Source organism: Labeo rohita, chromosome 5, assembly GCF_022985175.1.
Source record: "Labeo rohita strain BAU-BD-2019 chromosome 5, IGBB_LRoh.1.0, whole genome shotgun sequence".
Taxonomy (NCBI): Eukaryota; Metazoa; Chordata; class Actinopteri; order Cypriniformes; family Cyprinidae; genus Labeo; species Labeo rohita.
Window position 1 is genome coordinate 41,368,346 of NC_066873.1, and position 14,923 is coordinate 41,383,268.

Genomic DNA, 14,923 nt, shown 5'->3' on the forward strand with positions numbered 1-14,923 from the left:
AGACGTGCCACACCCCAAAATGTCAAGTCAGGCTGTTCTAGAACAGAAATAGATGCTCGGAGGAGACGCAGGTGTGACTGTGAGCAGGGAGCCGCAGGTGTGACTGTTCTTTGGTGCTGAGGTCACTTCCTGCCACAACTGTTCTTCGGTTCGCTAAGAGCTTCTGGCGAACTTCGCAAGCTCATGGGACTCTTTTGATTCTAACCAAGTGTGAATGTTTGTGGTTGCTAGGGCTGATAACAGTGAATTTGTCAGCTAAAAGTAAAGGAAGTGGCGTAACTTAAAAATAAATAAATAAATAAATAAATAAATAAATAAAATAATTTAGTTTAGTGTTAGTGAATTTGTTTTGTGGTTGTTGCTTGAATTTATTTTTATTTCAAATTAGTTTTACTCATTTTAGTACTTCAACTTTAGCTTATTTAATTCGGTTAGTTCCCAAGGAAAAGTTTGTAATATTTTATTTATTTATTAATTTATTTATTCGTTTTTAGTTAACTTCTTTATTTTTCAGCCTGTTGCCAAGCTAACATTTCTCATTTTTGTTTGGAATAAGTTTAAGTATTAAAATAGCTAAACAATAAAACCTTACAAAAACTGTATAGACATATTTAACGAAAACTAAAATGAAGCAGGCAAGCACAAAACAAAATTACTTAAAAAACTTTAACTAAAATTCAAATGAGATCAGGCTGTTAAATACCAAAGGATTGCCTCAAGACTTAATCTTTATATACGTGTTAACTTGTTAACTTATACCATCGAGTCTCCTGTCATAATCATAAAAACCTTGTGACTTACATAAATGCATGCAAAAATAGACCGGTTTCATAGAAAAGGTCCAAACAATCACCTTATTAATGCATAAGGACTAAAATGCTCTTAGGATGGTTTTAGGCAACTTTGCAGCTCAGACAGCACACATTTGTGTATCTCACATATGATATCTCCTGATGTGTGAAATCTGCTTATGAGGATGTGGGGTTCATGGCAAAGATCATAATGATCTCAGTTTTCACTTTTCATGAGAATGAGGTCAGACATCTCAGAGCGTAGCTGTTGTTGTTAATGGTGCTTGGTAAGCAGCCACTGCTATTACAGTTTCTATTACAAAGCTTCACTATTGCTTTTTCAAACCTTTTAATGTAAATGACAACAAAAAAACACTACATTTTGAGCAAATCAAAGACAAACACACCACAATCTTTTTATAATTTTTTTTTTTTTCTTTTTAAGAATGAATGTATTTGAAACTTGTAACAACTTGTATCTCTTCCCAACCAACCCTGAACAAACATCCTTATAAGAAATAAATCATAATCATAATAAATAATTACAATTAAATAAGTTAATTATTTAAACATATAAACACATTATGCATCTTGAACAAGTTTTACCTCATTTGTCCAGTAATTTTAACTCACCATAATGAAAACTGACCAAACTTAAGATGGTTCTCTGCATTTTTTGGACAAATTATGTTTGATTCCGAGTAGTTTCTGATGTTAGACGGTGAACCATGATGATTTTGCAGGCTGTTAATGGCGCTTTCTAAGTTATTAACTAGGACTGGGTAAACACTATTGATTTCTTAATTTTAATTGATTCTCTTTTTAACAAAACAATATCAATTCTTAAATTGCGTCTAGACTGTTTTCAGTTAATAAACAGAACATTGTAGTGCACCTCTCATCCAATAAATCACAATAAGCTTTGCGCTTTGTTACATTTGATATGAAACAAAGTCTCAGATTTCAGATTCTGTCTATTTTATTACAATATTCTAACAATAAATACTGTTTTGCCATTGTTTTATGTGGAGTGAAAGAAAAACTCTAGAGAGGAACATCTTGCTAAATATGTGCACCATATTACATATTCATTATAATTTTTACTGTTCTTAAATATTTAATTTGTTTGAATACATCTGTCAAGTTTTTATGACAGCCAACATTAAAATGTTTATATTTTAAATACAAATAGGAGTTGAAATATAATTATCTAATTGTAACGTTATTATTATAAAAACAGTGTAATTTAAACATTTGTTTATAAATCAGTTCATTTTAACCTTCAGTATTATAGTAATGTAGTATCAACTGACTCTCGTGTATATTTTACAGCATTAGCTAAGATTTTTTATTTTTTTTTACTGGATAAAATTTGACACATACTTTACCTGATATATATCCAAAATAATCGATATCAAATTAGAAATCGAATCAGATTGAATCTTGTAAATCAGAATCAAATCAAATCTTGAAATTTGTGTCAAAACCCAGCCCCTACCATCAACATTATTACAGTGTAAAACTACTCTGTTGCCTTTTAAAACCTTTGTTGTATTAAAGTCTTTTGAAATAAGATCATTTGCATATGGAAATGTACGGTAACAGTTTAATTCAGAGTCAGAGGATTGTGAAAATGCCCATGTGAAACTAAATCATTGTTTTTGGTGCAAGAAAGCTTGGCTAACATCTAAAACGAAACAACTACACATGAAAAAAGTTACGGAAGTCTTAAGTATAGCCTCGTAAATTGGGGTTCAGCTCAAGATCAAAATGTGTAGTTTAGCTGTAGTTGTATGTCATAACTGCTTATTATTGAATTGTATAAACCAATGACTGTTGTTGTTTGTAGGTATATTGAATACATGTGTGACATGATGGCAGAAGAGCCCATAATCCCTCACAGCAAGCCTATAACCATCCGCTCTGTCGCTATGACTCCCGTACCGCTCTTTAATAAGCAGAGAAACGGCTGTCGGCCGTTCTGTGAGGTTTACGTCGGCGACGAGCGCGTCGCAACCACTTCACAGGAATATGACAGAATGAAGTAAGTCTGTCTTAACATCATGTGATGCCTTTTTGATGGACATTCTTGAAAAAATGTATCCATTGTCTGCATCTCTAACTTTTTCCATTTCTGCAGGGATTTTAAGATGGAGGACGGGCGAGCGGAGATTCCCCTGAATATAACTGTGCAGGGAGACGTGCTGATAGTGATTTATCACGCACGCTCAGTGCTGGGTGGACGCCTGCAGGCCAAAGTAAGACTCATAGTGGCCAATATTTGTGTCTACTGTCCCAATATGAAATTAACAAATACAAATAAGTTGATTGGTAACTTTATTAGAAATGGCATTACGATATACATGGCATTAATGGATTATGATGTAAACAACAATGTAAGAATAGGAGTTTGACCCTGACAATTTGAGCAAATCAGAAGAAAGACAAATATACCATTGTGCATTTTACATTTGCAAAGGCAAATGTAATAGTAATAATATTGTAATGCTTTTTACATTTTCAGTCTCTTCCCAATTTACTCAAAATAAACAGCCTTAAAAGAAATTAAAGTTTGTTAAAAATTAATTTAAAAAAAAATAAATAGTATAATTTTTTTTTTCGTCTTTTACTAAATGTACCTCGTATGTTGAAATTCCACCCATTTAAAGCCACCATATTGAAAATAAGGAACAAAATGAAGACAGTTCACTGTGTTTTTGTTTTGTTTGTATCATTTGTTGCGTTTGATATAAAATACTAGTATAAAAGTTTAAAAGATAGTATAAAAGATACTAGTATAAACGTTTTTGTCTGCAAAATACAAAAGATAAACAGGGGATCATTAATTTAACAGGGAAAACAGATACAGTTATAATACAGGCATAATACAGGTATGGTTGATAACAATACTAGAATTTGTTAATTATTAAACACCGATTTGATAAAGATATTAATACAGTCATTTTATAATTTCATATATATATATATATATATATATATTATGTATTTATATTTATATATATATTTATGTGTGTGTGTGTTTATATAATATATATATATATATATATATATATATATATATATATATATATATATATATATTAGTTTTTATTTTTATTTGTGTTTTATATAGTATAGTTTGTATGATGTAATGTTAATTTTAATTGAACGTTGTATTTTTATTTTTTTATATCTCATTTATTTTTTACTTTTTTGCCCTTAATATAGCCTTTGCTATATGGTATAAAAAATAGTGGTAACACTTTACAATAAGGTGTTGTACATTTGTTAACATTAATTTATTAACTAACACAAACAAACAATGAACAACACATTTATTAAACTATTTATTACTTTTTGTTAAAGTTAATAAAATAGTTGTTTATTGTTAGTTCATGTTAGTTCACTAATGTTAACGTGTGATTTTAATGCATTAGTAAATGCTAAAATTAACATTGATTAAAAAATGCTGTTGAAGTATTGTTCATTCTTAGTTTAACTCATGTACTTAACTAATGTTAACTAATGAAACTTATTTTAAAGTGTTACCAAATTACTAAAATAAATAGTGTTTTTTTGGACAATAAAAAATATTAATGGACAGGTACATTTGTAATTTCACTTGCAGTAATGTTCCACCAGACCAGATCTTCACACTGGAAGCTCTTCCACTCATTGTTTGTATTTTGTTAATGCTTCTTAGTCATTGCCAGTCATTGCCAACATCCTGTGTTGTGGTTTTTATAGATGGCTTCCATGAAGATGTTTCAGATTCAGTTCCATACTGGGTTTGTGCCCAGAAACGCCTCCACTGTCAAATTTGCAAAGTAAGTTACGTATTACTCTTACAACGATCTCATCAGTTTCACTTTTTCACAGTTGTATGTCAAAATAAGATGCTCTTTTGATATGGTGGTGCTGCGTTTATCTGCAGGTATGATCTCGACGCATGCGACATCCAGGAAAAATACCCCGACCTCTTCCAGGTACATGTAAATGTGGAGGTGGAGCCTCAGGATCGCCCTAGCAACAAGACTCCGCCTTGGGAAAACTTTGCCACAAAAGGACTCAATCCCAAGATCCTCTTCTCCAGCCGAGATGAACAGCAAGAGATCCTGACCAAATTTGGTGAGTTTTCTATTTGATTGCTTTTTTCTGATTTTTCAGGGTTCTCATATGTCCTTAAAGTATCTTAAGATGTCTTAAGGCTAGTTTGATCTTAATATCTGCGATTGTTTATTTAGAGTCTTAAAAAAGGTCTTTGTTTTAAAAAACTGCAGATTCTTGCTTCTCATCTTCATTATGATATTACACACTTCCTATTAGTTTTAACTGTTTTGTTCCTAATTCTATCTGGTTGATCAGGTAAACCAGAGCTTCCACGTCAGCCTGGTTCAACAGCCTGTTACACCTCTGAACCGGCCCAGCCGGAGCATTCGCCTGAAGGGCCACAGAATGAGCCGGATTCCCCTTCTCCTCAAAGCACTGACACCAACGCCAACAACTTCTTCCAGACGCTTGACTGGGAAGGTATGCAGTACAATTCTAACATTTTGTTTATGCAAATGAGCACACAAAATCCATACACCTTTTCACAGTTTCCCTCTGATGGGTATAGGACTGTCACGATTCCTTGATTCAATTTGACTACTCAATTAAAAAAAAAAAAAATCCTCAACTACAATTTGCCCGTGTCAAGTTACCGGCAAAATACTGGAAGTGGCACGTTCCATGGACGAGAATCCATGAAACGCATTTTTATACTGTTTTCCAAGGCTGCATGATGTATGCAATCATAATAAAGCATAACGCTATTGTGAATTCATAAATGCTATGATTCAGTAATTATATGCGATGCATATTTAATATATGCGCTTTATGTACATGCGTGTAGGTTACAGATATGCGTGTCAGAGCAGCTCCGTTCACAGTAAATGCTGCTCCACACAAACAGTTATTATTTATATATGTGGAACATCTCAAACTCCATCTCTGCATATTGCTGTGAATTTGGGTTTATTATAATGTTCATCTGGGAATGCAACGTGTGTCATTTCATCAGATTTGTAAGGTAAATTATTTATAAACCTGACAATTACACATTTTGATGTCCACAAATATAAGAAATTGCAGTAGCAAAGAAATTGTGAAATATTAAATATTAAGTGGATATTTGAATTAAATATTGTTTAGCCAATATTAAACAAGTATTAGATTGAGCAGTAAAGTGTAAAAGCAATCGTCAGGCCGCTGGCCCCCTCTGCAGGCATTTGTTATAATGCATAATGTACATTACTTCTATTATTTATAATACATTATGTATTTTAACAGTTTTGTTCAATCAAACCATATGATTACTTGCTTTTCATACTTTATTACTACTACTTTATTACTTTATAACTAATTATTATTCCCTCATTACTATTATACATGTGTTTTAAGTGTTTTTAAAGGCTATTGTTCACTTAGGTCTATTTTTATTACTAAAAAATCCCCCAAAACGTATAATTATCCGATTACTCAATTAATCGTCAGAATAATCAGCAGATTACTCGATTACCAAAATAATTTGTGACAGGACAACTGTTCCTTGTTAGTTCAAAAGTCCATTAAATAATATTGAACAGATAGAACTTTTGAGTTTAATAATGTATTAGCAAATGTTGAAATTAAAATGAACTAAAAATTAATAAATGCTTTTGAAGCACTTTTCATTGTTAGTTCTTGTTACCGAATGCAGTCAACTAATTTTAACAAATGTAACCTTATTGTAAAGTGTTACAGCTGGTTGTCTCTGCTCATTTAAGGTGAAGTGTGTAACTTTTCTTAATGTTAAATTATCCCCAAAAAGTCTTAAATTCAACTTTAAGGTCATTAAAAAGTCTTAATTATCTTAAAAATACCAAAATAAAAGTCTTAATTATTATTTTAGCAGGTCTAATTCAATTAAATAAACATGAGACTATTTGAAAGAGCAACTCCCCAATTGCATTTATTACATAGAAAGTGATTTTGTGTCATTTTTATGTGGACCATTATCATTTCGCCAACCAAAGCATTTCTTTCTTTAGCCTTTATTATGTTCCATGCACTTAAATTAGCTGTCCTGCATTATGGTGTATTTACAGATGGCGGTCAACAGTTTGATTGCTCTGACAGCCAATTGGAAGACCAGGATGATTTGAGTGGCGCCTCGGAGGAGGAGTCAGTGTCTTACTCCGCCCCCATTGAAGGGACTATGTCGCGTGACACAAGTGAACCGCTCTTCGAAGCAGACTTCACAACCACACCACCTGACCCTCAGCCCGACACAGAGGACCTGCTCGGCCTGAACTCTGAGCCCTCTCCTCCGGCTGCCACCACTCAGCCGGGCATTGCTAATGAGACGGGTTTGAAAAGTTCTGCCAGTAACAGCGATTTACTGAATGACCTGTTCGCCCCTCCACCCAATGCTGTGCCTCCAGCTAATGCAGAAGACCTGATGGGAGAAAGTGCAGGAGAAGATCTGTTCTTCTCCAACACATCTAGTCAACAGGCACCAACCGCTAATAAAGGTAAGAGAGACTGTGAATGTTTAAATGTGGCGACTGTCATGAGCATTGTGCCTTGGAGCAACCCATTTGACCTCATATTTTTCCTGTTTTTTCGCTAGACTTCTTTGACCCCTTTGGTGTGGGGTCAGCCTCTTCAGGGTCCGATCTGTTTGGTGACCTTTTGGGGTCAGATAGCGCTAATAACGGGTTCAAAGCTCCGCCTCCTGCATCCAACTCCAGCCTCTTCAACCTCAGTGAGTTCTGCACTTTTTTTTTACATGAATCAGAACATTGCAATAATAAAAAACATGTTATTCAATTTTAAAATCGTTGTCTTATTTTAAAAAGAATGCAAAAATTATGCTTATTGGGAGCAATGTTTGTTTGGGTAATTATGCTTAATATATTTTACATTTATTTTTTTTAGTATTTACTATTTTAAATATAAATAAACATTAAAGTTCTGTGCTGTTTCAGGCCATCTGAAAAATGTGTTTAAAATGTTTTGGCAGATAAGTTGACAAGCGAGACTCCGAAGATGACCTCGTCAGCAAGTCAGCCTGATCTGTTAGGTGGCTGGGAAAACTGGACCACAGGAGGAACCAGCACAACTACTAATATGACCACCGCTGCCAGCAAACCTACTATGAGTGGTAATAATTCAGATAACCACACCTTAAATCAAAACAGTTGCTTGGTTAAGTTAGTAACACTGTAAGGTCTAATTTGTTATTATTAGTTAATGCATTAATTAAGATCGAGTTACATAGAGCAATATTTTAGTAGCACTTTATTTTCAGGTGTCATTGATACCATGTAAATGTGACCCTGGATCACAAAACCAGTCATAAGTAGCACAGGTATATTTGTAGCAGTGGCCAAAAATATATTGTATGGGTCAAAATGATCGATTTTTCTTTTATGCCAAAAATCATTTGTATATTAAGTAAAGATCATGTTTCATGAAGATATTTTCAAATTTACTGTCCTAAATATATCAAAACTTGATTTTTGGTTCTTGATATGCATTGCTAAGAACTTCATTTGGACATCTTTAAAAATCTTTAAATATTTTTTTTTGTGCACCCTCAGATTGCAGATTTTCAAGTAGTTTTATCTAGTTTCTTTTAATTCTGCATAATTTATTGTTATTACTATAGTAAGTACATGCAGCATAACAAGGACAAAAATAAAGTATTACCTATATTTGTACAGCATTTATTAAATTTTGTTAATGTTAGTTAATAAAGATGTTCACAGCTGTTATTAAATTATCATTGACATACTGCCATAGTTACTATTATCATTTTGAAATAGTTATTTGATGTTATTTGATGTTTTCAGTTTACATGTATTTTTTTTTTTAAAATGTCTATATAGTTTATACATTTTTATTTCGGTTAGTTATTTTAGTACATCAAGATAAAATAAGAAAAACGTTGCCTTGACAGCCAGCTGAAATAAAATACAATAAAATAAAAAAAATAAATAAATAAGTTCTTGTTATATTTTATTTTAGTTCAAATTAATTGAAATTGTTTTATAGTTTTAGTTTAAGTTTACTGGTAACACTTACAGTAAGGTTCATTAGTTAACATTAGTTAACTACTTTAGTTAAAATAAACTAAGAATGAATAATTCTACAGTATTTATTCATCTTAGTTCATGTTCATTTCAATTTATTTCTATATTTCTAGAATTTATATTATAAATTATAGAAATATATATAATTTAAATGTATTAATGCATTATTAAAATCAAAAGGAAATGCACACTAACATGAACTAACAATGAACGACTGTATTTTCATTAACTAAAATTAACAAAGATTAATACATACTGCAATAAATGTGTTGTTCATTGTTTGTTCATGTTAACACATTACCTAACGTTAACTAATGGCACCTTATTGTAAAGTGTTACCAGTGAACTACAATAACCCTGGTTCACAGTGCATTAATACATCTCTGAAATGTATTGTCAAATGCCGTTAGACTGCCATTAACTGAGTTTAAAAGATGCTTTTGTTTATTGTTAGATTGTATTTTAACAAATGTAGTTAACTAATGTTAGCAAATTGAAACCTTAGTGTAAACTGCTAACATTGAGTTTAAACATTAACCATTACTCTGGTAATACAATCAAACTCTTCCTAAGTTTAGTATCAGGTCAGATTTCCTGTTTAATCATTAGACCACTCATAAAGCAGTTGTGGCAGCCCATAAAACATTTAAAACTTTTTTTTTTTTTTTTTTTTTTTACCCATTGTGCAGCCTCAGGAGTCTCATCTTTTTCCAAGGCCAAATCTCAAAGCTTTGACCCTTTCGCAGACCTGGGCAACCTGGGCTCAACACTGCCTGGTATGTTTTACTGTGTAAAATGTTTGTAACTGACTGCTTTCTCACATATCACTCACATCATGTAACTAACTAACCCTGATTTGTTTTCAGGCTCATCCAGCACTGGTTTCTCTGGCTCAGGTTTTAAAACAGCGCCCTCTGCAGGCGGTCCTAAGAACTCAGGTCAGCAGTGGCAGCAGACTCCCTCGGCCCTCCTCTGGCCCCAGCAAACCCTGGATGCCTCCAAGCTCAACGCCTAGACCGCAATCCCAGCCCTCCAAACCTGCTGCCCAACCGGCTAAACCAAACTACAACCCTACTTTCAGTGTGATCGGTGGACGAGAAGAGAGGGATCCGTGGGCCAGGCTTTGGTATTTTTGACTAAATGCAATAATTACCACAGAATATTTGTTGCTTTTATGATGTATTAAATGTATAATTCACCCAAAAATGAACAGTTTGTCATCATAAGTTTATGTTGAGCACAAAAGATATTTTGAAGATTGAGTTTTCATTTTTGAATGGACTATTACTATTCCTATTATTTTTATTGTACCTTATTGTTTGTTTGTGTTCCTTAGGTCCAAAGCCCAAAGTGAAACAAGATGACTTTGAGGATCTCTTATCAACACAAGGTTTTGGCTCCAAACCTGACAAGAAGATGCCGAGAACTATTGCTGAGATGAGGAAGCAGGAGCTTTCTAAAGACATGGACCCTCTTAAACTTCAGGTATGACTGTTTATTAGAATTTAAATGTTTATTTTTTCATTTTCTCAAGAACACACTTACATGTAGATGTGCGTTGAGCTTGATGATGAGGATCATCATGATCATGTTTGTATGTTAGATCTTAGATTGGATCGAGGGGAAGGAGAGGAATATCAGAGCTCTGCTCTCTACGCTGCACACGGTCCTGTGGGAGGGAGAGACCCGCTGGAAACCAGTCAACATGGCAGATCTGGTCACACCAGACCAGGTGAAGAAAGTCTACAGGAAGGCTGTGCTTGTTGTGCACCCAGACAAGGTATGAGAGATTTGTATTTGCATTTTTTACACCTTGTACACAGCATTTTCAACAGTTAATCAATATATTCTAAAGTCAACATGAATTCAAAATGAGCACTTAATTGACCCTCAAGTTATTGCACACAGTTTGTCAGTGAAAATTATACATTTAATTTTGTCATCAAAATGTAAAAACTTAATGTCTAAATTTTCTAAATAAAAATATCTATCTATATTTATTTGTTTGAAAAACTGAAACTTTCAGATATTTTAGATTCATTACATGTAAAGTAAAACATTTCAAAAGTTTTTTTTGTTTTAATTTTGATGATTAGAGCTTACAGCTCATGAAAGTCAAAAGTTCAGTATCTCCAAAATATTAGAATATTTACATTTGAGTTTCATTAAATGTCCATCCCTACAGTAAATTCCGAGTATCTCTTGTTCTTTGAAACCACACTAATGGGGAGGACTGCTGACTTGGCAATGGTCTAAAAGACGATCATTGACACCCTCCATAAAGAGGATAAGTCACAGAAGGTCATTACTAAAAGGGGTGGCTGTTTACAGAGTGCTGTATCAAAGCATATTAAATGCAAAGTTGACTGGAAGGAAGAAATTGGGTAGGAAAATGTGCAAAAGCAACAGGGATGACCGCAAGCTTGAGAAAACTGTCAAGCAAAGCTGATTCAAACACTTGGGAGAGCTTCACAAGGAGTGGACTGAAGCTTAAATCAGTGCATCAATAGTCACCACGCTCAGACGTCTTCAGTAAAAGGGCTACTAAGCCACTTCTGAAATAGAAACAACGTCCGAAGCATCCAGGGTTCCCATGGGTCCTTAACCTTTAAAATGTCAAGGCCCTGGAAAGTTTTTGAAAATAAACATGCGTAGTAATTTATTTTGCCAACACTTTGTAGCCTATGCATACTAGTTTGCTTGATTTATGTTAGTTAGGATGACCATGCGTCCTCTTTTCCCCGGACATGTCCTTTTTGGACCTAAAAAAATGCGTCCGGCCGGGATTTCTAAATCGCCCAAAATGTCCGGGATTCGGCTTTTGCTTTCTGCAGTTGCCATTCGTTGTGTTCGTTTTTGTACTAATAAAGCCCCTACGCTGGACTGTTTCGGGCCATTACGGCCTGTTGGATGCAGGGTTGCCAAATCTGCATTTTTTGCATGGAATTGGTCTGATTTTTAACTTTTGCAAAGGGTTGATTTTCTCCTGTGGGTTAAATGTTTGAAATACTGCATAAATTACATTTGACTGAAATGCCTGTATTGAAACATTTTGCTTTCTACCTGTGATAAAACTGTGCAAGATATTAAGTTTTGGGATGGCCAGTGGTAGGAAGCCTTTTAGTTGTGTTTATGATTAATCTGCATATTTGGTGCTGCCATTCATGTGAACAGTACCAAAACCACTTCCAAGTTTTGATGACCATAATATTACTGTGCTTTATTGGCCAGCCAACATGCCTGACCTGAACCCCATTGAGAATCTATTGGATATTTTTAAGAGAAAGATGAGAAACAGTCAATCCAATAATATACAGACGATCTGGAGGCTCAATAGTGCCTCAGCAGTGCCACAGGCTGATCGCTTCCATGCCACACCTCACTGATGCTGTTTTTTTTTGCATTTGCTGTAATTTTTGCTGCTGACCAAGTATTAAGTGCATAAATTAACATACTTTAAAGAACTTTAACTTTTCTGTTTTGCAAATCCATTTTTTGATTGATATTAGGAAATATTTAATATTTTGAGATACTGGATTTTTGATTTTCATGAGCTGTAAGCTCTAATCATCAAATTTAAAACCAAAAAAAAATTGAAATGTTTCACTTTACATGTAACGAATCTAGAATATATGAAAGTTTCAGTTTTTGAAAATCACAAACTAAAAATGAACTTTTTCATGATATTCTAATTTTTTGAGATGCACTTGTATGTACATTTTGGGCATGAATGAATCATTCTGATTTTAGTGTGACTTTTATTTTGAACTAAAGAAATTGTATGTGTTCTGTTGGTCTGACTGTCATTTTTGTATCCAGGCACAGTGGAGAATAACTTTATTTTTCTGTTCTTCCTACAGGCTACAGGTCAGCCGTACGAGCAGTATGCTAAAATGATCTTCATGGAGCTGAGCGATGCTTGGTCCGAGTTTGAAAACCAAGGAGCCAAAGCCCTGTTCTGAGCGTGCTCAGTGAGCGTCTGCCAGGAGCGGCGGGGCCCCTACAGGCAGCCCGAGGCACAGTGCGCTCTTTCTCTCTCTCCATACACACAGACACATACTCTGAGAGTGTCTGACAGTGAGGAAGAAAACAGACCTCTTTCTGCTTGAGGAATGGACAAATCTCTTCCTGAACTCGCTCTTCTGAGGAGTGCAACCTGTTGCGGTGGATTTCTCCTCCTTCAAAAGGGGACCATGCTAGCATCCTTTTGGCATTTGTAGATGAATAAAAACCATGCACACACACTCACAAACACCTGAGACTACAGTCTGTCTTGCACTTCAAAAGAGCTCCAAAACCAGGTTCTGGGATGAAGACGGAAACGATTATCGCTGATATTTTCCATGCCATTCTATGCATCACGCTTTTGTTTTCACTTTTTGTTTTTCAATCAGTGTGGCTTGTCAATTACTGGTGTAAATAATCACTCGACTCGTGTGCGTGTGTGCGTGCATGTGTGTTTGAGGTTGGATCATGTTCATATGAAGCTAAAGCAGAGGTTTTAAACTTCTGTGCTCCATGATGTGAAGGCTTTTCATCACTTTCACTTTTCATCAGTTTTGTCATGTTTTTTCACTCGTCTCTAGTGTTAATTCTCCCCAGGCACCTTGTGGGAAGGTGTGTTTGTGTATTTGTGGGTTCTGGACTAAATTTCTGCAGTCCAAAGGGTATTTCACCGACCTAAAACAGACCTAACATCAACAAAAAGTGTGCGCTTTCCATGTATTTTTTTTTATCTTAAGGACCAATCAGAAATGTCTGTCTTATTTATTGTTTTGAAAGCTGTACATGGCTAATTGATGGATAGAAATGGACTAAAATAACAAAGTTATTGTAAACGACGGAACACGCTACGCATTTTGCAAAACTAAAATCATTCCAAAGCATTACTAATATGAATGTGCTTTTTAAGATTATTCCTGGAATGTATTTTTTTTGTATCCTTGTACCATTATCCTATTTTCTGCAATATTTTATTTGATGTTTCCATAATCTCTTAATAATGACACTAGAAAGTTTGCACCAATCCCTCAAGACATTAATCCAAATTCTAAAAAAATGTCTGATACAATTTAAGACAACAAAGTGAGGGTAAAAATTAGTGATGTTTTTATATACGGACCTATAGTTTGCAACATTTCTTCTTGCACACAAATCAAGGACTGGAAGAAAAGGACTTGGCGAGTCAAGTTCCGTAAGCTGCTGTATTTCTGTGATTATTCATAAGATGCATGGAGGCAATATGGTCAGACTAAGCAAAATCAAATCCTTCATTTGTCTTACCGGTTTCTGAGAGCTCATCCATTATACAGCAATTAATTTTTTGCCATTAAAGACGCTGAGGGGCTGGTTCAGATTGTCGGTTCAATGTTTTGAGTGATTTTGGAAATGTTTTGCTTCATTCACCCTCCACCAAAGTCATAAACAAACAGAAATGTTTCAGACTGGAATGTGGCATTGGTGTTCAAAATCTTTATTGGTTGCATAATTAGTGAAGTTGGGCTATTCAGTCTAAAAATAAATTGCCTTATTCTGTGAATATACACTTATCCTCCCCAAGAAGTGAACAATGCTGCTGCATTTTGGTGGAGCGTGAATACTTTTACTAAGACATTTTCTTTCTTTTTGCCCACTCAGTTTTCCTTTGGATGTCAATCTAGTGTTTCTCACCAGCTGTCTCCTGCAATGGAGAACAAAATCATAACACCACGGACTTAAAGATATTTTTGTCATATTTTCTTTTGTCACATTTTGACCAATAAACCATAATCATGGTTTGGGTTTAGACTGTCTCTTATTTCATTTTTATTTATTTTTTAATATCAGTCACTGGTACAACTGTTTTAGTGCAATGTTAAAAAATCTTTAAAAGAACAAAGACAAAACTACAAGAATAAAAAATAAATATAGCTGCAAGCAGCGATTACTGGGGTTCAAGCACTTTAAAAAAAAAGACATCTCATGTTATTTAGCAAGACTGTAACCACCTAAATCAAAAGCATTTTTGGCAAATAC

At 34.3% G+C, this 14,923-nt stretch overlaps 1 protein-coding gene across 1 annotated transcript in view; it reads left to right on the forward strand.

The window, feature by feature from the left end:
• The window catches only part of gak (cyclin G associated kinase), a 38,548-nt gene extending 23,855 nt beyond the window's left edge, over positions 1 to 14,693 (forward strand). The window contains 15 exon segments of the mRNA XM_051109691.1: positions 2,641 to 2,835; positions 2,932 to 3,049; positions 4,539 to 4,618; positions 4,726 to 4,919; positions 5,157 to 5,321; positions 6,920 to 7,345; positions 7,444 to 7,578; positions 7,837 to 7,977; positions 9,598 to 9,684; positions 9,775 to 9,872; positions 9,874 to 10,007; positions 10,009 to 10,034; positions 10,245 to 10,393; positions 10,512 to 10,688; positions 12,769 to 14,693. Of these exon segments, the coding sequence (XP_050965648.1) occupies positions 2,641 to 2,835; positions 2,932 to 3,049; positions 4,539 to 4,618; positions 4,726 to 4,919; positions 5,157 to 5,321; positions 6,920 to 7,345; positions 7,444 to 7,578; positions 7,837 to 7,977; positions 9,598 to 9,684; positions 9,775 to 9,872; positions 9,874 to 10,007; positions 10,009 to 10,034; positions 10,245 to 10,393; positions 10,512 to 10,688; positions 12,769 to 12,870 (2,227 nt within the window). The 3' untranslated portion in view covers positions 12,871 to 14,693.
• Positions 14,694 to 14,923: the final 230 nt, after the last annotated feature.